The 22,701-nt window shown below is 45.0% G+C and overlaps 2 protein-coding genes across 4 annotated transcripts; one reads left to right on the top strand and one right to left on the bottom strand.

Annotated features, from left to right (window-relative positions):
- Positions 1 to 441: 441 nt before the first annotated feature.
- Positions 442 to 9,845, top strand: orc3 (origin recognition complex, subunit 3). The gene is made up of 20 exons (XM_041847896.2): positions 442 to 604; positions 817 to 871; positions 1,015 to 1,112; positions 1,411 to 1,555; positions 1,782 to 1,886; positions 2,095 to 2,255; positions 2,385 to 2,524; positions 2,662 to 2,821; positions 3,094 to 3,207; positions 3,466 to 3,599; positions 3,718 to 3,781; positions 3,904 to 4,020; positions 4,138 to 4,217; positions 4,394 to 4,527; positions 4,630 to 4,715; positions 4,876 to 4,973; positions 5,142 to 5,283; positions 5,549 to 5,665; positions 6,312 to 6,391; positions 9,669 to 9,845. The coding sequence occupies exons 1-20, from the start codon at positions 584 to 586 to the stop codon at positions 9,772 to 9,774; spliced, it is 2,157 nt and encodes a 718-aa protein (XP_041703830.1). The 5' UTR covers positions 442 to 583; the 3' UTR covers positions 9,775 to 9,845.
- A 1,969-nt stretch (positions 9,846 to 11,814) lies between these two features.
- On the bottom strand, positions 11,815 to 14,534 carry LOC121539415 (akirin-2-like). 3 transcript variants are annotated; one of them, XM_041847898.2, is made up of 6 exons: positions 14,395 to 14,534; positions 13,875 to 14,064; positions 13,228 to 13,362; positions 12,758 to 12,907; positions 12,575 to 12,646; positions 11,815 to 12,421 (listed from the first exon to the last, which is right to left on the bottom strand). In XM_041847898.2, the coding sequence occupies exons 2-6, from the start codon at positions 14,038 to 14,040 to the stop codon at positions 12,411 to 12,413; spliced, it is 534 nt and encodes a 177-aa protein (XP_041703832.1). In that variant the 5' UTR covers positions 14,041 to 14,064; positions 14,395 to 14,534; the 3' UTR covers positions 11,815 to 12,410. The 3 variants fall into 3 exon arrangements, with proteins under 3 accessions (XP_041703832.1, XP_041703831.1, XP_041703833.1); XM_041847897.2 differs by having other exon boundaries at positions 14,320 to 14,534; XM_041847899.2 differs by having other exon boundaries at positions 14,465 to 14,489.
- Between the last annotated feature and the right edge of the window lie 8,167 nt (positions 14,535 to 22,701).

Raw genomic sequence — 22,701 nt, forward strand, 5'->3', positions numbered from 1 at the left:
ACTAGCAGCCTCTGCGTGGTGTTCAGCCTGTTATGGTTATAACTTGTGGGCCAAATTGGGCGATCCTCTCCCCCTATCGGTCTCCTTGCAACCTGTTCAAGTTCCGCAAGATATTGCAACTCACTGTTGGAGAATTGTGAGCGACATAGCCCAACCGGCCGGCAGATGGCGCTGTTATTCATCTTACGTAGTTTGTCATCAGATGGCAAACGACGTAAAAGGAATAATAGCACCATCTGCCAGGCGTTTGCGCTATGAGCAACACTATTTACACAGTCCATTTGTTTGGTTTTCAATACAAACTTACTCTTAGACAGTACACCCTAGTTTGTTGGTTTGTTTTACAGATGTGCATTAACATGAATCTTTAAACACTCAGCCAACAATACAATTATAATTGAATGAGCTCACGGTCTGTACACAAATTCATATACGTCACAACGGCGGGAACTATTGGAGGAAGTGTGGAATGGTTACATCCGGCTAACAGTTTTTGTTTGTTTCATTCAATCGTTTGGTCAAAGAAGAAATAATATATCTTACAGAAGGTAGTCTGTCTGGGACAGTCACATTTCTGCTGGAAATGACTTCATCGGTGTCAAAGGTAGGCTAAAGACTGTAAATTGTTGAAATGCGATTTCCTTAGCGTATTCTGAGCGAGTGCTGCGTTTATAATCTTGCCACGATGGAAGCTAGCTGGGGGGACGACGACGTTCCAAGGATTCCTAATAGCAAAGAACATAATTTAAGTTATTGCTGGTCAGTCCATTTAAGTGTCCCAATGATCGCGTCATAATATGTATATCCCCCGCTTAGGGTTGCTTTGTGTTCAAGCCCAGTGTCAAAAAGAGAAGGAAGAGTCCAACAGTGGGTGAGTGATCTTATACATAACTAGCTGGGTCGATGGTCATATTTAAACACAGTAATCTATACTTTATTTATTGAAACGGAATATTCAAAGTATCGGGTAGCATTGACTATCAGTGTCAATTGTATCGTGTGTGTGTTCTCCAGAGGATTATTTCACTCATGGCAGTGAGGACACAGAGAACAGCAAACTACGTTTCAGAACCTGTCAGACATTATGGGAGAAAATGAAGGCAGACACCGAGGTGAGAACCTACCTGCATTCAGTTCATCATCCTCCCAACTTTGGGCATTGCCATCATTGTGCTCATGCCAGTCAGCAGGGCCCTGTTCAGGAGGGCGCCACTCAACGGAATGTTCAGACAGACAATCATATCTGTTCAATATAAATATGTCTGTCATGCAGAATAGGGGATTGTGCCAGCTCTACTTGTTACATTATTATATGTAGCGTTGTGAACATTTCAGCACACTGAATACACCCCAGATCAAAGTTACGAGCTTTTGTCAGGCATGACAATTTACATTGTTTACTTTCTACAGCTTCTGCAGGATGAGCTGAACAGGAAAATATTAGACAGCCTCTTGGCGTTCATCAGAAAGAGTGTGTCCACTTTCCAGCGTGGCACGGATGACTGGGCGTCGCGTATGAGAGCACACGAGATTCCGACAGCTGCCCTAGTGCTTGGTATGTGGCTCAAAAGACAATTCGCATGCAAAAGTATTTTGGGATGACCAGGGCCCATGATATAGGCCTAAAATTAGTGTATTTTGATAAATGCCAAGGTACAGACTGAGAGATGGCTCTAGTATAGAGAGTTTTGGCTGGAGGAAAAAAGGATGTACCTTACATCCTTCTGTTTGAACATTCTCATAGTGGGATAGAGCTTCACTAAGTAACTCTGCCTGTGTAGGAGTGAATGTGCCAGATCACGGTATGACCTTCCAGAGCCTCTCTGACCAGTTGCAGCAGTCAGTGACTCCCTTTGTCGTCTCCCTACAAGCCACAGAGTGTGCAGGTCAGTCCTATGTGTGTGGTACTTGAGAAATTACCCTAATTTCTATTAGTAATCAACAATGGAATTTGTACAAGTATTATGGCTATTTGAGGTTGGTGTTAGGTAGATTTATTTTGATAATAGGTATATGCATGCCTTTTTGTATTATGACATGTGGATACTACCTACCTAATTCAAATCATAATATTTAAATGTGTTCTGTCCTCAGCCCTGAATCACATGATGCAGAGGGTTCTAGAGAGACTGATGGGTACTAGTGTGTCCGTGGATGATGAGGAAGAGCCTGAGCAGCGCAGTACCATTGTAAACCAGAAGAGGGTGCACTGCTCCCTCAACACACTCTGTGACTGGTACAAGACTGTGACAAAGGTATGTAGCTACTGCACACAAGTAAGGACTATTATGATGATTTAATGTACAACTCCTTACAATTTCTACATTCTGTAAATGCTCATTACAAATCATGAATCTTGTGTAAAAATAATTTGTTCCTCTCAGAAAGCTGCCTCCGGCACCCCAGGCAAAAAGCGTTCTTCCGTTGGCAAAGACATGCAACAGCATCCTCCCATTGTAGTGATCTTCAAAGACCTAGAGGCTTTCAACCCTAGAGTGCTGCAAGACTTCATCCTCATCTGCAGGTAACAGAGCTCTGACCTCCATCTCTGTTAGATTGATTGAATGGGTATATAATTTGAAAATACACTTGTGTGATGGCACCTCTCACATAACTGTTCATGCGCTACATGCTGCATAATCTCCCCGTTCTCTTCAACAGTCGATACGTTGAACAGCTTCCTCTGATGTTCGTCTTTGGCATCGCCACGTCTCCCAGCACCATTCAACACATGCTGCCCCATTCCGTGTCCTCTCTGCTGGGCATCGAGCTCTTCCAGTCCCTGTCCTGCACCCAGCACCTGGCCACTGTCATAGACAAGGTAGGTACTGTGGTCTGTAGCCACCATGGATCCATCCATTCACTGTGAATGTAGTTGTATTCGGCACATAGTGAGCATATTTGTCTGTGCCCTATTCCTAAAACCCAACAGGGTTCTGAAGTTGCAGTTGAATACCAACTTGAGATCAACGTGCATAACAAACATTTTCACTCAAGACCCCCATTAATGACATGTCTTGAGTTACTCATGTTTATCTCAAGTTAGGATTCAGACTTTAGTTTGAGTATTGCTTTTCCTCTCTGTGTCTCCAGGTGATCCTAACTTCCCAGTTTCCCTTCAAGCCCAGTGGCAAGGTACTGCAGGTGCTGGTCAGCATCTTCCTCTACCACGACTTCTCTGTACGCAACTTCATCAAAGGCCTGCAGGTGAGGACTGCCCTCTGATTGTTGGGGTGACTATTCTAGGACTGTGTTGGAGAATGAGCATTCTCCTTTAACTGATGTTTAACTGACTGAACACACAATGTTGATTGTGCTCTGCACCGGCTTTCAAAGACTAACTTTGAGATGTTTGCTGGATGTAGTATTTTGGACTGTGTATTCCTGTGAATTTCTTAGTTCCCTTATTTTTTGCATTGCTTGTTCTTAAGTTTGTGTGTGTTGACCATGGGGGCCCCTCCCCAGTTGGCGTTACTGGAGCATTTCCACAGCCAGCCTCTGAGCGTGCTGTGCTGTAAGAAGGAGGAGGCCCTGGCCCACGCCACTGAGCTCAGCCACCGGGATGTAGAGAGGATCCAACAGCTGCCCTCCTTCATGAGGTGACCGTCACACACACTCTTCTACCCATATGATGGTGGATAACGTTATTAGAACGTTGTGTGATTTGTCTGTATAAAAACGTGTTGATGTTTAGTGTTTACCTCACCTTTCCTCTAGGTATGTAGAGAAGCAGGGTCCCCAGGAGCAAGTGGAGCTGTTGACCAGTGAGAACCATGTGAAGGTAAATATTATTGAGTGCTGTCGAGAGGTTCTGAACAGTATATTGCCATGACTGAATTATGAGCTTACCAAAATGTATTGCCATTGGTCTTGAGTGATTGCGTGTCCTGCCACTCCTTTTAGGAAGTGTGTCAGAAACTGCTGAAAGATCTTCGCAAATACCACAAGAACTACTACCCCATTCTGAGGTGTCTCCACGTTCTAACAGCTTCTCTACCCAAATACCCTCTGGGGAAACAGGTTGGAACATTTTGTTTGTCAAGGTTGCCATTGAAATAATACATCATACGTTAGGAATGGAATTGTAGAGCATGGCACGGACTGTCTCACCTGTTCCACATATGCCTCTATTTTTAGATAAGAGAGCTGCACATATCCTGTCTGGAGAAGAATGTATGGGAGAATGAAGAGTATGTGTCTGCCATGCAGCTTCTGAGGTGATAAAGGAGTTTATAGATTTATTCATTCCAAAGTCATTGTTTAAAGTTGATATAAAGCATAAACATTGCTTTGCAAAACAACGTTATATTCGCTATCATATACTCTGTTACCTGCTAAGATAAAGTTCAGTTTGTTTGCTCTCCTTTTGTCAACACTCAACTTTTCACCCCAGGATGATGGCTAAAGACGAGCTCATCTCAGCGCTGCAAAAGTGTGCTGAGATCCTGAAACATGGCAAGACAAAGAAAATGGGGGCTGCACTGTTCCAACTGAATGATTTACTCGCCAAATTTGACCAGCCAGACGGTAAGTAGCGATGATGGCTGTAACAGTTTCCCATTTCACCAAATGTATTTCGGACCCATTGAAATAGCCGACTTGAAATGTGCTTCTCTTTTGCCCCATCAGATGCTGCTGAGAGTGCAGCTGGGGAGGACCTCACTTCCCCAGGGAAAGGCCTCCAGAAGAAAACAGACCTGTTCCAACTGCAAAAGGTAATAACTTTCTGCCATAACGAATAGTTATTTTGCTCAAAGAAATGGTTTCATACACTTCTGATGTATAATGGATCTACGCCTCTCAAAAAAATGTGTATTCTATGTAGTGCTTGTGATATGAAGGGCCTCTCAGCATGGACCCTCCTCCCCTTTTTAGACTCTACTGGAGATGAAGAAATCTCGAAGAACCAAGAAAATGAGCCAGTTTGAGATACTCCGAGACCAAGCCCTGGAGTTCATTGACAGCCTTGTGAGGTGAGAGGTGACATTTTTAAGGTGAAGTAGTATACAGTAATGATACAACCCAATCAATTGACTGATTCAACAGTGGCTGGATAGATTACGTTCATTCTTTTAGATGAGCTCGGTGTAAATGGATGGCACAGTATTTGACGGTGCTGCTCACCTTTTGTGTGTTCTCAGGTCCCACCTGGCCCCACCCGAATCACAACCGCTGTACGAGGTGTGCTACTACAGCTCCTCTGCTGTCCTGAGACGCCACCTCAACGCCACGCCACGCACCTCCATCCAGACCGCCCTCAGCAACCCCTACCACTACCTGAAAGTAAATAGCTCCCCTGAGAGGCTGTCTCAATAACATCTAGTGAACACCGTTCCTTGTATCCTAATCTGCACCAATCTGTAAAGATTTGATAGGTGTAAGCAATATGGTGGACTGCCATTATTGGCCTTACTTTTACCTGTTCGCAATTGTTTCAGATCGGTGCAGATGAAAGAAAGGGAATGCGATAAGCCTGCCTTTTTAGAAAACTCAGCCAAAGCGTATAGTGTTAAACAGTAGCTGATACTGATGCTAATCTGTGGTTCAGAATGAAAACATGCGGACCGAGGACGGGACAGTCTCCAATGCTGCTCCTGACATCTGCATTGTGTACAAACTACATCTGGAGTGTGGGAGACTCATCAACCTGTATGACTGGCTGGAGGTAGGTTTAAAAAAGGTTTTAATAAAGAATGAAATGAAATACCATTATTGGTATCATATACACTGAGTGTACAAAACATTATGAACACCTGCTCTTTCCATGACAGACTGACCACGTGAAAGCTATGATCCCTTATTGATGTCACTTGTTAAATCCTCTTCAATCAGTGTAGATGAAGGGGAGGAGACAGGTTAAATAATATTTTTTAAGCATTGAGACGTGGATTGTGTGTGTGCCATTCAGAGGGTGAATGGGCAAGACAAAAGATTTGTGTCTTCGATTGGGGTGTGGTACTAGGTGCCAGGCGCACCGGTTTGTGTCAAGAAATGCAACACTGCTGGGTTTGTCACGTTCAACAGTTTACCATGTGTATCAAGAATGGTCCACCACCCAAAGGACATCCAGCCAACTTGACACAACTGTGGGAAGCATTGAAGTCAACATGGGCCAGCGTCCCTGTGGAAGGCTTTCGACACCTTGTAGAGTCCATGGCCAGACGAATTGAGGCTGTTCTGAGGGTAAAAAGGGGGTGCGTTTGTACACTGTATATATCTCTGGGTTTATACCTCTGTAGAAAAATATATGCCTTGCCTGCTTGTATATTGAATGAGACAAACTGAGTGAGTGAATTGTTATGCATTTGCAGGCTTATGCTACTGTGGTCTCGGCTGCAGAGGGCAAGGATCCTGACTCTGCGGACTATGGCAAAGTGGACGAACTCAAACAGTATCCTTTAATTGTTGGATGTCTTAAAATGCTTCTTTGTGATGCATTTTGAATATGTGGTAAGATGTTTAATAAAACAAGCACTGCATGGGGGCGTCAGGTAGCAATCAAAAGGTTGCTGGTTCAAATGGCCAAGCCAAAGAATCTGTTGATTTTTGCCCTTGAGCAAGGCACTTAACCCTAATTGCTCCTGTAAGTCACTCTGGATAAGAGCGTCTGCTACAGTGGCTTGTGAAAGTATTCACCCCCCTTGGCATTTTTCCTATTTTGTTGCATTACAATCTGGAATTAAAATTGATTTATTGGGGGGGGGTTTGTATAATTTGATTTACACAACATGCCTACCACTTTGAAGAAGAAATAAGACCAAAAAAACAGAACTTGAGCGTGCATAACTAAGTCAATACTTTGTAGAGCCACCTTTTGCAGCAATTACAGCTGCAAGTCTCTTGGGGTATGTCTCTATAAGCTTGGCACATCTAGCCACTGGGATTTCTGCCCATTCTTCAAGGCAAAACTGCTCCAGCTCCTTCAAGTTGGATGGGTTCTGCTGGTGTACAGCAATCTATGTCATACCGCAGATTCTCAATTGGATTGAGGTCTTGGCTTTGACTAGGCCATTCCAAGACATTTAAATGTTTCCCCTTAAACCACTTGAGTGTTGCTTTAGCAGTATGCTTAGGGCCATTGTCCTCCTGGAAGGTGAACCTCCGTCCCAGTCTCAAATCTCTGGAAGACTGAAACAGGTTTCCCTCAAGAATTTCCCTGTATTTAGCGCCATCCATCATTCCTTCAATTCTGACCAATTTCCCAGTCCCTGCCAATGGGGAAAAACATCCCCACAGCATGATGCTGCCACCACGCTGATGGTGTTCTCGGGGTGATGAGAGGTGTTGGGTTTGCGCCAGACATAGCGTTTTCCTTGATGGCCAAAAAGCTCAATTTTAGTCTCATCTGACCAGAGTACCTTCTTCCATATGTTTGGGGAGTCTCCCACATGCCTTTTGGCGAACACCAAACATGTTTGCTTATTTTTTTTGTTTAAGCAATGGCATTTTTCTGCCCACTCTTCCGTAAAGCCCAGCTCTGTGGAGTGTACGGCTTAAAGTGGTCCTATGGACAGATACTCCAATCTCCGCTGTGGAGATAACTTCAGGGTTATCTTTGGTCTCTTTGTTGCCTCTGATTAATGTCCTCCTTGCCTGGTCTGTGGGTTTTGGTGGGTGGCCCTCTCTTGGCAGGTTTGTTGTGGTATCATATTCTTTCAATTTTTTAATAATGGATTTAATGGTGCTCCGTGGGATTTTCAAAGTTTCTGATATTTTTTTATAACCCAACCCTGATCTGTACTGTTTGGAGAGCTCCTTGGTCTTCATGGTGCCGCTTGCTTGGTGGTGCCCCTTGCTTAGTGGTGTTGCAGACTCTGGGGCCTTTCAGAACAGGTGTGTGTGTGTATATATATATGTGTATGTGTGAGAGAGATTGCACACAGGTGGACTTTATTTAACTAATTATGTGACTTCTGAAGGTAATTGGTTGCACCAGATCTTATTTAGGGGCTTCATAGCAAAGGGGGTGAATACATATGCACGTACCACTTTTCCGGTATTTTTTTTTTTTTTTTAGAATTGTTTGAAATAAGTTTTAATTTTTTATTTTAATTCACCAATTTTGACTATTTTGTGTATGTCCATTATATGAAATCCAAATAAAAATCCATTTAAATTACAGGTTGTAATGCAACAAAATAGGAAAACGCCAAGGGGGATGAATACTTTTACAAGGCACTGTAAATTACTAAAGTAAAATACTCTGAATAGACAAGTATCCTATCATAAGCACTTTCAATTTAACTGGTATGCAACTCAATATTAGGAAGGTGTTCTTAATGTTTTGTACAGTGTATTTTCACCCATCAGACTATTCTCAATTTAATAATAGCAGCTGAGAAATTAATATAGTAGCAGCTGGGATCCTCCTCTTTTTAGTGGCAACCATCAAAACTCTGCTTTCACACGGGATTGCATATAGAAATGTCTGGGCTTATAAGAACACTTATTTCACTCCATGCATCAACCACTGTTTGAGGAGCATGCAGCCTCTTGCTGCGCGACAGGTGATATTCCGCCAAAATTCTATATGCCATGGGCTCTCCAACCCTGTTCCTGCAGCTACCCAATGCTTAATTTTGGAAACCAAGTGAAATCTGTTCGGGAACATCGGTAGTAACATGTTTTCACAAAACACATTTTATTAAACTGTTGACAGCCCCTCTCTCTGTGCGCTCGAGAAAGGAATGAAGGAGAGCACGGTGGTGAGATATTCTGTTGCTGAAGGTAATGTCAGCCTATTATGAAAATATAAAACAATGCCCTATTACTAGGCTAATCCAAATCAAATACACTATAATTGTAGGTTAACTCTAAGCCGCCCTGCACAATCAATGAACCAACAGCCTAGGCCTATATGTTCTCCCAGACTCATGGATAGAACATTTGGAGTGTACCAACAGCCTAGGCCTATATGTTCTCCCAGACTCATGGATAGAACGTTTGGAGTGTAGCGTAAGGGCCATCTAGTATGCATAATACAGTTTACGCTCAAAAGCCATTACTAGAATTAGTTTGATATTGGAGTATAGGCTAGACCAAATATGTGCAAAAGACAACTTCAGTCTTTTTGTATTACTTTTCTGCATGTGTAATATGCTGTAGGCTATGTATTGTATAACGGCACAATCATTATTTTAATTACTTTTTTGGGGGGCAGGGGGGCTCAGGCATATGTGTGTGCATAAGCTCTAATATGCATGTTTTTGAATTAATCATCACCTTAGAAAGCGCTGTTCATTTCGTTGTATTAAGGCTTTGAAACAACATCCAAAACGATCATGTTTCAACCTGTTGAACTTTTCTTAAAATTAATCTATCACAGTGAGATGTGAGTTTTAAAAGCTTGATTCTGTTTTCATGATAAGTGTTTGTTGTTATTTTCGATTGTATTTGCATTGATGTCAGAGTGGTTAGAGGGACAATAGTGCCGAGGACCAGGCCATTAGTGACTTGACGGTCGATAAGGAGTTGGGTACTACCAATGCATGTCCAGAGTGCATAAGAGGAAATTACTGTGATTTAACAGTCAAGTGGCAGTAATACGGTCACTGCAACAGCCCTACTGGTACCATTTACAAAATACTTTTCCTACCACAGGTCCTCTCCCATAGCCTAGATAAATGATTACGTTCTGCTTTTTCACATTGTTCCTCAACTCCTTCAAGTGCTCGTTTTATTCAGGCCGTATCTGAGCTGGAGTTCCTGGGATTCATCAAATCCACCAAGCAGAAGACGGACCATGTATCGCGACTGACCTGGGGAGGCTGCTGATTCACTGTCTGGGAACTTGTGCTGTATGGTATGTGTCAATTGTTTTTGAATAAAAATGTGATTTCAATTGAGTACCGTGATTTGCTCATCAGTGTGCTCTTAAAAGGTGTGAAAATGCAAATATGTTTACAGCTTATTCCAGTAACACACACACTCAAAGAGAAGTGTATGTAATATTATATGAAACACCATCAGTCTTACCAAGTAGCAGTATCACAAATGAAGTTCTCAGGGGTGCATTCATTTGTAAAGATGCAATGGGAACAGATTGGTCCTCATGCGGTGGAAGAAAATGGGTGACGAAACCGTTGCGACTGGATCATTCCAACACTTCAGGGCCAAATCAAAGATTAAGTGTTAACTGGGACTTGGTAACTCCATAGTGGTGGCAGGGAGCCAAGTTGTGGTGCAATGCCAGAAATGACTTGAGTTGATAGATCCCGCTGATATCGTAGGTATTTTATAATTATGTACTTGATTACTCGTTAGCGTTTTAACATCAGTCAGTGTTTCCCCAAGGTGGCAAAGTTAATTGCAGTTTCAAAGCTAATTTCCTGCAATTCCACTCATTTTGCCATGGGGCTGAGAGAAAATATGCAGTTTTAAAGCTAATTTCCTGCAATTGTACACATTTTGCCTTGTTCTTATGCTATATTAGTGACTCAATCAATGGAGGCCCCATTCAATTTTTTGGTGCTTGTTAGTTGTCAAAGATGTAGTTATATTTAAAATAAGTGTGCCATTATCTTTTCTACATATTTTCTGGTTTTAGTCACTTATGTTTACACTGAAAACGTTTTACCATCCCAAAAATGTTCTACAATTAAATGTATTGCTTTGTCCTCTTTTCTTTAAAGAGCTACTGAACATGCCGATTGGCACAAGTTTTTCTGTTGCTCATTAGGAAAAAAAATATTTCAGTCTTGAAGGTGTGTTTCCTGACCGATTCCACGTTTGGTTAATGAGGTTTCAAATAAAATGTTATTGGTCACATACACATTTTTAGCAGATGTAGCAATGCTTCTGTTCCTAGCTCCTACAGTACAGTAGTATCTAACAATTCACAACAAAACACACCAATCTAAAAGTAAAAGAATGGAATTAAGAAATATATAAATATTAGGACGAGCAATGTCGGAGTGGCATTGACTAAAATACAGTAGAATAGAATACAGTATATACATATGAGATGAGTAAAGCAGTATGTAAATATTATTAAAGTGACTAGTGTTCCATTATTCAAGTGGCCAGTGATTCCATGTTTGTATATAGGGCAGCAGCCTCTAAGGTGCAGGGTTGAGTAGCCAGGTGGTAGCCGGCTAGTGATGGCTATTTAAGTCTGATGGCCTTGAAATAGAAGCTGTTTTTCAGTATCTTGGTCCCAACTTTGATGCACTTATACTGACCTCGCCTTCTGGATGATAGCGGGGTGAACAGGCTGTGGTTCGGGTGGTTGATGTCCTTGATGATCTTTTTGGCCTTCCTGTGACATTGGGTGCTGTAGGTGTCCTGGAGGGCGGTAGTTTGCCCCCGGTGATGCGTTGGGCAGACCGCACCACCCTCTGGAGAGCCCTGCGGTTGCAGGTGGTGCAGTTGCCGTACCAGGCGGTGATACAGCCCGACAGGATGCTCTCAATTGTGCATCTGTAAAAGTTTGAGGGTCTTAGGGGCCAAGCCAAATTTCTTCAGCCTCCTGAGGTTGAAGAGGCGCTGTTGCGCCTTCTTCACGGCACTGTGTGGGTGAACCATTTCAGATTGTCAGTGACGTGTACGCCGGTGTGACGTACAGATGTTCCAAACTCTGTTTTAGACGAGACTATGACCAAATTATCCTATTTACACTTAGTCAATTTTGACACTAGAATAACTGTTTGATTCATATTGATGCCACATAGGCCGTTTTCAAAGTCAGTCGCACTTTAATTTGCAGTGGCGGCCACAATTTAACCGCCGCTTCTAAATGCGTATAGGGGAAACACTGGTAGTACTTGAGTTAATTAGAGCATTACCCTGTTGTGACAGCATGACACTTTGAAATCATAAGTCTTAAAACATTTTATTGTTTGGTTTTCCACTAAGTACATAGGTTTGAAAGTAATACCAGGAAAACAAAAATGTCCAAATAAAATAAACATTTTGAAAGGGAAAAAAAATCAACAGAATTAAATTTACACTTTGTAAAGTCCCATACAAAAAAGTAACTGGGGCATCTACAAATTCTCTTCTCCAAACCATATTAACCTGCATCTTCCACTTGCTCATAGATTGACCAGCAAACCTTACATGGATTTCTACATTGCTTTATCATATGTGTGTGTGTGTGTGTGTGTAACAAAGAAATAAAACAATGAATAACGTTTGGAATTCCTTGTAAGAGTGAGGCCTTATCGATACAAGTACAGCAGGAGAAACATAGGCCCACTGGTAGAGGGTCTATACATTTACATTAGGAAGCACCTAGCTGCTTGCGAGAGAGAGTGATAGCCACTGACAACGGCTTATAAACCTTTGCCCAAAGGAGAAATATGGCACAGTAAGAAAAGTTTCATTAAACCAACTGAATCTCTTGCGGTGATTTCCAAAGATTTAAACTCGACAGCTTGCGGCAACAGGTCACCTGGCAGTCTGGGTCGCTTTCAGGAAACATCTGGAAAAGGGATAAAAAGAAAAGAGAAAACCAGCCATGTTACTATAACTTTTAGGTTTTCCATTCAAGTGTAACAGTAGCCTTCTTGCATTCAGCAATTGAATGGTACATGCACTGAGAATCTTCTAAAAAAGAGGAGAAAAATAAACTCACAGCTTGCAGGTTGCTCTCCAAATCTTCGCATCAACTGGTCATGTGTAAACTTCACAAAAGTGTCATATTGTTCTGTAATAGAAACGTGGGAGGAAAGGGAGGGGTTTAATTTGTCTCTAACTGTAAAAATCACATACCACCATATGCTGCACTTTCTGAATTGTGTATTTTGACTGTACACACCTGCCAACTTGGAAGTCATGGTCTCCTCATATTCCTCCCGAACTTTATCTTCACGCTCCTTCAGTAGACGTTCACAAATCATTCCAACTTGTCTAAGAGTAAATAAGGGCTGTTCTTTCCTTGATGGAGAAGAACCTCCAGCCGATGTGCCTGCAGAGGACATGAGGAGAGCAATTAGGTAATTTGCATGTTGGAGGGAAAAGGGAGTTTAGTTTCTTTAGTTCATCATGTACTCTGGATCTCCCCTCATCAGGGTTTAGGGTCTGGGCTGTTCAATTCCGGTCCTGGAGGGCCGAAACACTTCTGTTTTTTTGTTTCTACCTGGTAGTTAATTGCACTTACCTGGTGTCCCAAGTCTGAATCAGTCCTTTAGCAGGACAAGATGAAAACGAGAAGTGTTTCGGCCCTCAAAGACCGACATTGAACCTTGCAAGGCTAACAGTATAGGCTAACAGTACACTACAACAAACCTGGCATACTGGATGCACTAAGAGGGGGTGGAGACTCTGGGGAGTAGCAACCCTCTGTCTGTTGGTAAACGACATCAATGTGTTTTCTCTTCTGAATGCGCTTGTACTCCTGCTTGATGTTGTTCAGAATTTGCTCTTGAATGATATAGTACACAGCATGGGTCAAAATTATTCAGGGAGGAAGTTAGTCAAACAACTTGTCACATCTAATGGAGGCCTCACGTTACAGTGCAATCCTTATAGCTCCTCTTATGCTGTGTAACACAAAAAGGGCCAGTACCAAGCCGATATCATGGGAAGATCAATTGCATACTCCTCGCGTCCTCTCTACTTGTGTCCTTCTCAAAACCCACTGGATGAGAAAGTGCGGTTCCAGAGGTTGCGAGGAGTATGCAATTGAGATCTTCCCAATGTCAACATGCCATGTCAACGTCATGTTATCTTTTCAAGATAGGTAGATATGCTGCAATAACACGAGCATCTAACTATTGGCTAACATCTAGCATGGTCTTGTAAAATAGCATGCCAAGTTAAGAGTTTGCTGGCCATGCAGAAAGCTAGCACACTGGCCTGGCTAGCTAACGTTAGATGTCTGGTACCAAGTTGGGTTTTTCCGGTAAATTAGCTAACTAGCTAACGTTACTTACCAGCTGATAGTCTTGACGACACCTCTCCAAATGGTGACGGCTCCATGCGAAGGTATTTCCGTGGGGATGATGGGGAAACCGGGATACACCTTCTCCTTTTAGGCGACGTCGGACTCATCAATGGATCAAACTCCATGGTCCTTTTCAGGGTCGCTCCACACGCCATGATTTTAATCTAAGGAGGGTCCAGCTACAAAGACCGGACGAGGAACAGTGACAGTATAGTATCTAATGCGAAACACAAAAGAAAATGGCTTTCTAGCTTGGAAGGAGCTTATCCTGATTATGGCTTTTCAGCTAGCTGGCTAGTTAGCTAACTTTGCAACTTCGACAAGTCCAGGAAGGAGTCTTGCAACTGTTGTTGGCTACCGTTAGCTAACGTACAGTAACGTTATTAGGTTAAGCTAGCGTTAGCCAACCAAATCAAATGAAAACAAATTCCCACCTTTCCGGGGAAAAGTTGTCCTCCTATCCTATCCGACGCCCGTGTATCTTTGACTTTGTTTCACTTATATCTTACCTATCTTATCTCTGTTTGGATGTCCTTAGCTAAGTTATAAATTCAGACGAAGTTATAACAGCCTGCCTACCAGCTTGAAAGCCAGCTAGCTTCTTGTTTTTGATCTCCGAGCCGTCTGGTTCTCATGTTGATGACGTCCAAAAAAATTGAGCTCATGCCGGGTGGGCATGCGCTGATGATGGTGGGATTTGTAGTGCAGTCAAGACAGTTTGTGTGGTTCGGAATCACATTATACATGTAATCATTTTGCGCTGCTATCATTTTGCACTGCTATATCTATATACATCAGTAGTAGGCCTATTCTTCATACACATTATTGTTACATTCTTGGAGATTCATGTATTCTGTTAGCCTTTGCCACTTTATTCTGTTCTGCAAATGCATGGGCCCATAATGTAAAATTGATTGTTTCACTTATATGTTTTGTGCCTTTTCTGTTACAGTTTTATCACTTGGGTTTTTCACTTGGGGTAAAAACGTTGTGGTTTTACCTTTCCAACCAGCCCCATCATACTATACTCCGATTCCACAAGAGAGCAGTGCAGTACCTCACACAACACACAGCACATCATCCCATGTGCTACTACCTCTTTCTCCTCCTCTAGAGACTGAAAAACATACCACCAAAGCCCATATCTGATATCGTACATGCCTTATGAGTATTGTGCAAATTTGACTTTATTCAGAAGCTTGGAAACCGAACCCCACACAGGTGTTTGAACGGGGAAACCACAATAAATTTGAATAGAAATTATACATTCAATATTTTCATTTAAAAAAATATTAGCAGAGACAACTTAAAAATTCAAATTCCTTTGGTTCTATACTTACTTAGAGATCCTCTATTGATTTGACAGTTCTTGGTTGGTAATACACTATATATACGTGGACACCCCTTCAAATTAGTGGATTCGGCTATTTCAGCCACACCCGTTGCTGACAGGTGTATACAATCGAAGACCTCAGTGACTTTCAACATGGCACCATCATAGGATGCCACCTTTCCAACAAGTCAGTTTGTAAAATTTCTGCCCTGCTAGAGCTACCCCGGTCAAGTCTAGGAGCAACAACGAGAAATGGTAGTCCCCACCAGCACACAGAACAGGACCACCAAGTCCTGAAGCGCGTAGTGCGTAAAAATCATCTGTCCTCTGTAAATCGTCTGTCCTCGGTTGCATCAGAAGCAACATCGGCACAATAACTGTTTGTCGGGAGCTTCATGAAATGGGTTTCCATGGCCGAGCAGCCGCACACAAGCCTAAGATCACCATGCGCAATGCCAAGCATTGGCTGGAGTGGTGTAACGCTCACCGCCATTGGACTCTGGAGCAGTGGAAACCCATTCTCGTTCTCTGGAGTGATGAATCATGCTTTACCATCTGGCAGTTCAATGGACAAATCTGGGTTTGGCAGATGCCAGGAGAACGCTACCTGCCCGAATGCCTAGTGCCAGCAGTAAAGATTGGTGGGAGAGGAATAATGGTCTGGGGCTGTTTTTCATGGTTTAGGCTCCTTAGTTCCAGTGAAGGGAAATCTTAATGCTACAATGAAATTCTAGATGATTCTGTGCTTCCAACTTTGTGGCAACAGTTTGGGGAAGGCCCTTTCCTATTTCAGCATGACAATGCCCCCATGCACAAATCGAGGTCCATACAGAAATGGATTGTCGAGATCGGTTTGGAAGAGCTTGACTGGCCTGCACAGAGCCCTGACCCCAACCTCATCGAACACCTTTGGGATGAATTGTAACACCGACTGCGTGCCCGACCTCACTAATGCTCTTGTGGCTGAATGGAAGCAAGTCCCCGCAGCAATGTTCCAACATCTAGTGGAGGCTGTTATAGCAGCAAAAGGTGGACCAACTCCATATTAATGCCCATGATTTTGGAATGAGACGTCAGACGAGCAGGAGTCCACATACTTTTGGTCATGTAATGTAGATGATCAAATTTCCGCTGTAAGTACAGCTGCAGTAGAAGACAGTGGCTATTGTGTTTCTATTGATGTGTTCAGATGAAAGCATTTGTGAACATGATATACATACAGTTGAAGTCGGAAGTTTACATACACCTTAGCCAAATACATTTAAACTCCGTTTTTAACAATTCCTGACATTTAATCCTAGTAAAATCACCACTTAGGATCACCACTTTATTTTAAGAATGTGAAATGTCAGAATAATAGTAGAGAGGATGATTTATTTCAGGTTTTATTTCTTTCATCACATTCCCAATGGGTCAGAAGTTTACATACACTCAATTAGTATTTGGTAGCATTGCCTTTAAATTGTTTAACGGGTCAAATGTTTCAGGTAGCCTTCCACAAGCTTCCCCCAATAAGTTGGGGGAATTTTGGCCCATTCCTCCTGACAAAGCTGGTGTAACTGAGTCAGGTTCGTAGGCCTCCTTGCTCGCACACACTTTTTCAGTTCTGCCCATACATTTTCTATAGGATTGAGGTCAGGGCTTTGTGATGGCCACTCCAATACCTTGACTTTGTTGTCCTTAAGCCATTTTGCCGCAACTTTGGAAGTATGCTTGGGGTCATTGTCCATTTGGAAGACCCATTTGCGACCAAGCTTTAACTTCCTGACTGATGTCTTGAGATGTTGCTTCAATATATCCACATAATTTTCCTTCCTCATGATGCGATCTATTTTGTGAAGTGCACTAGTCCCTCCTGCAGCAAAGCACCCCCACAGCATGATGCTGCCACCCCCGTGCTTCACGGTTGGGAGGGTGTTCTTTGGCTTGCAAGCGACCCACTTTTTCCTCCAAACATAACGATGGTCATTATGGCCAAACAGTTCTATTTTTGTTTCATCAGACCAGAGGACATTTCTCCAAAAAGTACGATCTTTGTTCCCATGTGCAGTTGCAAACTGTAGTCTGGCTTTTTTATGGCGGTTTTGGAGCAGTGGCTTCTTCCTTGCTGAGCGGCCTTTCAGGTTATGTCGATATAGGACTCGTTTTACTGTGGATATAGATACTTTTGTACCTGTTTCCTCCAGCATCTTCACAAGGTCCTTTGCTGTTGTTCTGGGATTGATTTTCACTTTCGCACAAAGTATCGTTCATCTCTAGGAGACAGAAGCGTCTCCTTCCTGAGCGGTATGACGGCTGCGTGGTCCCATGGTGTTTATACTTGCGTACTATTGTTTGTACAGATGAACGTGGTACCTTCAGGCGTTTGGAAATTGCTCCCAAGGATGAACCAGACTTGTGGAGGTCTTGGCTGATTTCTTTTGATTTTTCCATGATGTCAAGCAAAGAGGCACTGAGTTTGAAGGTAGGCCTTGAAATACATCCACAGGTACACCTCCATTTGACTCAAATGATGTCAATTAGCCTATCAGAAGCTTCTAAAGCCATGACATAATTTTCTGGAATTTTCCAAGCTGTTTAAAGGCAAAGTCAACTTAGTGTATGTAAACTTCTGACCCACTAGAATTGTGATACAGTGAATTATAAGTGAAATAATCTGCCTGTAAACAATTGTTGGAAAAATGACTTGTGTCATGCACAAAGTAGATGTCCTAACTGACTTGCCAAAACTACCGTATTGGTCCGAATATAAGACGACCCTGATTATAAGACGACCCCCCGTTTTTCAACACAAACATTTAGAAAAACAGATTTGCAGACTAGATTTGCCGAACAAAGAACTTCATTTTATTTTAAAATAACAATATTAAAAACACAGTGAATTAAACACAAAGGCAAACTATGTACAGTATGATTCAAAATTAATATCAAGCAATAATAAAGCAACATTTTTAAATAACAGGAGAAAATACAGGCCACACATTTAACTAAACTTAACAAAAATTCGCCAAACTTCTCCTCCGATGTCTCTCTATCCCTCACACACGTCCTCTGCCCCTGTGTTCGCTCTCGCTGTCATCGCTCCCTAGCTGCTCCGCTTCCACCGGCTCCTCCCAAAGCACGTGTCCTCGCTGCCGTCCAATGCATTTGAGATGCAACATTTTTTAAAGCCATCGATGATGCTCTGTGAGGGAATAGCATCCCATGCATGCAGGATCCATTCACACAGTAGACTTCTCTCCGAAGTCTAGGACGGCGTTGGGCCAAACTTCGTTCTCCGTCTAAGTGACAGTCCATTACGCCGCATCATCCCACGACACCAGCCGAGGCTGGCTTTAAATCCAGTGATGTTGAGCTCTCTGGCGATTTCCAGGGCCTTAACCTGGATGACAGCTCTGGTAATGGGCATTCCCTCACTTCTTTTTCCCTGACATATTCAAAAACCCTCCGGTCAACCTCAATGAAACGACCACTTTGAGGACCACGGAAGGATTTTTCGCTGACTATTAGCATCTTTTAGACGTTGTTTTTCTGCTCGCCATCTTCTTACATTACACTCAGTGACCCCGAATGTCTTGGCAGCTTGGCAGTTGTTAGATGACTCTGCCTTATTGACAACCATTATTTTGAAATTGGCATCATAGCTCCTCCGCTGTTGTTTATTGACCTGGCCCACTTTTGAGCCACTTGTCTCTAAATGGTCAGCCTGTCTTTCCATCTTTAAACACCGGTAACCGGCTGGTTGTTAGGACGCCTCTTCCCTCCGTCCGGAGCAATTTTTGCGCCATCTGTGCCCTGCGAATGTGTATTGACATTTAAAGGGAGCCGCCGAAGAAGGAAACTGCGCTCTGAATACTAGACCCCGAATATAAGACGACCCGACTTTTTTGGACCTATTTCGAGGGGAAAAAAGGCCGTCTTATATTCGGACCAATACGGTATAGTTTGTTAACAATACTTTTTTGGAGTGGTTGAAAAACAAGTTTTAATGACTCCAACCTAAGTGTATGTAAACTTACGACTTCAACTGTACATTGCTTATTACTAAATTAGTCTGGTCTTAAATAAGATGAGTAGCTACATATCAATACAATATTGTGATGAGTGTGATAGAAGGAGTCAGGCGCAGGAGGGTAAATCACCGAATACAGAGTTTATTCCGTCGTACACAATTGCGCTGGATAGTGGCAAACGAAAACAGGCACAGCGGAAACTATCTACCCCGGCAATACACGGTACGGGATACTCCAACAATATACAGGCACAGGGGAAATATCTACCCCGGCAATACAAGGTGCGAGTAGCTCCAACGAGCTACACTACCCTCACAATAAACAATCACCCACAAGGACAAGGGGGTCAGAGGGAACACTTATACACTGACTAATGAGGGGAAAAGAACCAGGTGTGTGTAATTGACAAGACAAGACAAATGGAATGATGATATATGGAGCGGCAGTGGCTAGTAAGCCGGTGACGATGAATGCCGAAGCCTGCCCGAACAAGGAGGGGAGGCAGCCTCGGCGGAAGTCGTGACAGTTATGTTTTTTCTATCTCTGTAGTTTCATGAAATAACAAGTTCTACCCATCACAGTAGCATTGTAGTGCGGCCCTCAATCTCATGAGATGTCTTACAGGAGTGGGTCGCAGTTCCGGAGCGACCCACTAGGTGTCATCCTCCGACAACCTTAGGCACCTCCTCACTCATAGTCGGGACCAATTATCTGCCAATTGGTGTCACCTGTGACTATCTGATTCACCTGTTTATTTATGCCCTCACTTCCCTGTGTTCCCTTTCTCAGTTTTCTCTGCTAGTTCCTTGATGTCAAGCAGTACATATCAGTGTCGTATCACGTGACAGAGTTACAGGTACTCGAGAAGTGTTCTCCCTATGTCATTGTGTTTTTCCAGTTAGTATTTGGTATTGTTTGCTGTCAGCCTGTTTTTTGGAGACCTATGTGCTCCTCATTTGTTTTCGTGTATAGTCCGTTGTTTGTATCCTGGCTTTTGGACCACCAGTAAAGATCCTTGTTTCACCATCCTTGCCTACTGCCTACTGTCTATCCTGCACCACACCTGGGTCACACCTCACACCAACCCTTACAGAAAACTGAGCCAATATGGACCCAGCGGAGGCAGCATAGTATCATAGCGCATTGGCAGCGCAGGGAGCCATGCTGGTCAGCACGACCGCAGCCTGCAGCAGATAATTGAGAATCTCCGCCAGCTGACGATCGCCGTGCAGAGCCGAGTGGACACCCGACCAGTCCTGGCAGCCGGCGGCGCGGAAGCTGCGGCAGCGGCGTCTCCAGTCTTGCCTGCGACATTGCGGCAACCCCGCCTACCACCTCCGGAGAGTACGACGGACGTCCAGAGGGCTGCAGGGAATTCCTCACCCAGTGTTCCCTGATGTTCAGCCAACAACCCTCCTCCTTTCCAATGGAGCAGGGCCGGGTGGCCTACATTATCACTCTGTTGACAGGTCGGGCCCTTTCCTGGGCTACCGTGGAGTAGGAAAGCCAAACTTCGGCATGTTCCGACTCCTAACAATTCACCTGGGAGTTACGCAAGGTGTTCGACACCTCTTGGGTGGTGTCGGGGCACGAGGCCGGGAAGCGGCTCACGGCTTGTCGGCAGACTACTCCATGGAGTTCCGGACCAGGGCTCGAGAGGCAGGATGGGAGGAGGCCGCCCTGGTCGTACTGTACGCGCAGGGGAATAGGAGGGGATGAAGGACGAACTCTCCTTCAGGGAGCTGCCTGATCAACTGGACGGCCTCGTCAACCTCTCGGTGCGGGTGGACAATCGGCATCGTGACAGGGCATACGAGAGAGGCATGACGCAAGGCTCACCTCCACGTCTCCCTATCAGCCCGGAGGCTTTCCGCCGATTCAGGGAGGAGACGCCTTAGGAGGAGGCTATGCAGCTGGGTGAGGTGCGCTTGCCCCGGATGGAGAGGCAGAGGCGTCTGCCCCAGGGACGTTGCCGGTACTGCAGCCACGCAGGTCACCATGGCGACTCATGCCCGGAGAAGCCGGGAAAACAGCAGTGCTCGCTGGCATCGGGAGGGGTGCTAGTGAGCCGGAACCGAAACCCCAACTCCAGAGACGCCCAGACTTTTCTCCCCGTCAGGGTTCAGTGGGCCCGCGCTGCGCATTGGGCGCATGCACTGGTGGATTCTGGGGCCGCGGGAAACATGATGGACGCGGGGCTGGCCCAAGGGTGGAGCGTTCCATTACTCTCTCTCGCCGAGCCGGTTCCGGTCATGGGCCTGGACGGCCGGCCGTTGGGGTCAGGCTGCATCACCCGGCGCACTGTCCCCGTGCGTGTCCGGGTGGCGGGGGGGCTATGGGAGTATATCCAGTTTTTCATTGTGGACTCTCCGGAGTTTCCCCTCGTCCTCGGGCACCCCTGGCTGGTCGCCCACAAACCCCGGATAGACTGGTCCACGGGGCGGCTCATCCGGGAGGGAGGCTCCGCCCCCGTCCTGTTCCGGTCGCCACCGACCACTCATCAGCCCAAACCACCGTCCCAGACCACCTACCAGTCCTCACCTCTTCCCCAGGAGTATTGGGATCTGGGGGAGGGGTTTAGTAAGAGGCGTGCCAAGGGCCTACCTCCTCACAGGCCTTATGACTGCGCTATCGATCTCCTGCCGGGCGCCATGCCCACACGAGGGTGATGGCTTTCCTTGTCCCGGCCGGAGACGCTTGCCATGAAGGACGACTCCATTGTCCCCAATGCCCTGATGGCTACCCCAGTTTCGTGGGGAATTGATAGACTGGTCAGAGCAGCGCTACGGCGGGAGCCCAATCCGGGTGGAGGTCCATCGGGTAGGATGTTCAGTGGGCGCACGCGTCCGACCTCACCAGCCATCCGGGGGGCGCCAGGACGTTGGAGTTCCTGCATAGGAGGTTCTGGTGGCCATCTGCTGAAGGGGATATGCGCGCCTTCATGGCTGCTTGCCCGGTTGTGCGCATCCACGAAGAGCTCACGTCAGCTTACGGCAGGGCTGCTCCGACCCCTGCCTATCCCCAAGCGCCCCTATTCCCGAGCAAAAGGAGGAGGCGGCGGTCCCGTCGGGCCATTCAGAGTGGTCCGGTGAGTCAACCCAGTGACCTTACCCCCACCATGCGGGTGCATCCCACATTCCATGTGTCCCTCCTCTAGCCCGTCGCCACCTGGCCCCTGGCTCCCCCTCCTCGTACTGTTCCCCCGCTGCGCATCGTCAGAGGGCAGCCGGCTTTTACGGTGGACCGGATCCTGGACTGCCGGCGGGTGGGGAGGGGTCTCCTATTTCTGGTGGACTGGGAGAGTTATGGGCCGGTGTAACGGTCCAGGGTGCCCAGGAGGGACATTCTGGACCTAGGGCTGATACAGCTTTCCGTCGCCTCCTAGCGACCCACTAGGTGTCATCCTCCGACAACCTTAGGCACCTCCTCACTCACAGTCGGGACTAATTATCTGCCAATTGGTGTCACCT

The sequence above is a fragment of the Coregonus clupeaformis genome, unplaced genomic scaffold, assembly GCF_020615455.1.
Source record: "Coregonus clupeaformis isolate EN_2021a unplaced genomic scaffold, ASM2061545v1 scaf1128, whole genome shotgun sequence".
NCBI classification, from domain to species: domain Eukaryota; kingdom Metazoa; phylum Chordata; class Actinopteri; order Salmoniformes; family Salmonidae; genus Coregonus; species Coregonus clupeaformis.